At 41.8% G+C, this 1,716-nt stretch overlaps 1 protein-coding gene across 3 annotated transcripts in view; it reads right to left on the reverse strand.

The window, feature by feature from the left end:
- gk5 (glycerol kinase 5) overlaps positions 1-1,716 on the reverse strand; it is a 16,650-nt gene that overhangs the window by 11,574 nt on the left and 3,360 nt on the right. For all 3 annotated transcript variants that reach the window (XR_004334500.1, XM_032532531.1, XM_032532530.1), the window contains exons 4-6: positions 1,484-1,577; positions 1,131-1,262; positions 835-910 (exon numbers count right to left, since the gene is read on the reverse strand). Coding sequence is in view for 2 of the 3 variants with exons in the window: in XM_032532531.1 (XP_032388422.1) it covers positions 835-910; positions 1,131-1,262; positions 1,484-1,577 (302 nt within the window). In the remaining variant the exon portion in view is untranslated. The remainder of the gene's footprint in view (positions 1-834; positions 911-1,130; positions 1,263-1,483; positions 1,578-1,716) is intronic.

Consider the following 1,716-nt stretch of genomic DNA (forward strand, 5'->3'; position numbering starts at 1 on the left):
AGTGGAATGGTGTACCACAACTCCAGTGTCTGCCAGGTCTTTCTGGATAGATCCTGCAGTTAAACGTGGGTTTGGACTTGCTTTTCTCACAATCCTGCGAGCAGTTCTGTCTGATATTTTTCTTGGTCTTCCAGATCTTGCTTTAACTTCCACTGTTCCTGATGACGGCCATTTCTTAATTACATTCCAAACAGAGGATATTGGGATCTGAAAACACTTTGCTATCTTCTTATAGCCTTCTCCTGCTTTGTGAGCATCAACTATATTCAGTTTCAGTTTTCTAGACAACTGCTTAGAAGAACCCATGGTGCCGATTGTTGGGGGAGGGGGTGGGTCAGATGAGTCTGGGCATTTAAAACCTTAAGATTGACATCACTTGGTCATTCCAGACGTTGATTGAGAACAATCCATGACACTGTCAAGTCTCAGCTTTCCAAAACAAAAAAAAGGCGTCTGCAAAAGTTTGGGCACCCTGCAGAGTTTATAGCATGTGCCGGTGCATGAACTTTTGCAGATGCCATTTTTTTGTTTTTTTGAAAGCGTAAATGATGGAAATAAAATCTAACTTTTTGTAACATATTATACGAATGTCTAATCTGTCATTTAATGCCTTTTGGAGATTTTACCATCATTTCTTGGCTTCTTTATGCACATTAATACAAATTTTTACAAAGGGTGCCCAAACATTTGAGCCCCACTGTAGGTCTTAAAATCCAGACGGTTTGAAATGCAATCCACTGGTCAAATGATATATTACTGTACTGTTCACAAAACAAATTGTGCTCATAGGAAGACAACATTTGCACAAGCTTCACATATAAATGCAACACCCACCTTTGGTGAGTTTGAACAGGAGCCAGGTGTCTATTGTTCCAAAGCAGCAGTTGCCTTCAGCTACTGCTTGACGAACCTAAAAGAAGAGAGAGACGTGATGAGGCTAAAAAAGAAGTGAACGAATGAGGGCTGTTCTGGTCACAAAATACAGCCTCTCCCTGTTTTCTGCAATTTTATACTTTGTATTTACTTCTTTATCATAAACCCTTCAACACTACAGGGAGGCTTGCACTAGGTTTGAGTTCCTATCTGTTCACTGCTTTAAATGTCAGCCTGACACACACACCCGTACACACCTGCTTGTAGTGTACTAGGGCCCAGGCGAGGCGGAAGGTGACGTGTTGAGTGGAGAAAGTAATAAGACTTGCTGCAAGCAGGCGCTTCTGCCTGGTCACAAAGTAGAGCATCTTCATCACGCCTTTGATTGCCTACAGTTGTGAAAACAGTCAAAGCCATAATGTATGAACAGAAAGGACATGATATTCAGCGCTGATCGGACTGTACGTCTCTGTCAAATGAAGGTTTTCTTTACCAAGGCTGCATTGGAATAATTTAGAAGTTCTAGTATTTCATCCCTTCCCTCTTAACTTCCAAACATATTCACTCACAGTACATGCGAGGCAGAGATGCAAAGCAGTCAAAGACTCACTTTTATTGTGCAAGAACTGTTCCAGGATTTCACCAGATCTGCAGCCCTCTGGTCCTGCCAGCTGATGAAGTTATGGAAAGGAACCCCGGTTCTCCTGTGAAAGAGAAGAAATAAACTGAAGCCGAGATGGAGCCAGGATGGTAAAAAACTGTATGAAGGTACGTTTAACACGTGTAAATGCTTGCTCTTGGGGGAAGTGTTTTGTAAATTATAGAGTGTGGTCTAGACCTACT

This window comes from Etheostoma spectabile, chromosome 12 (assembly GCF_008692095.1).
Source record: "Etheostoma spectabile isolate EspeVRDwgs_2016 chromosome 12, UIUC_Espe_1.0, whole genome shotgun sequence".
Taxonomy (NCBI): domain Eukaryota; kingdom Metazoa; phylum Chordata; class Actinopteri; order Perciformes; family Percidae; genus Etheostoma; species Etheostoma spectabile.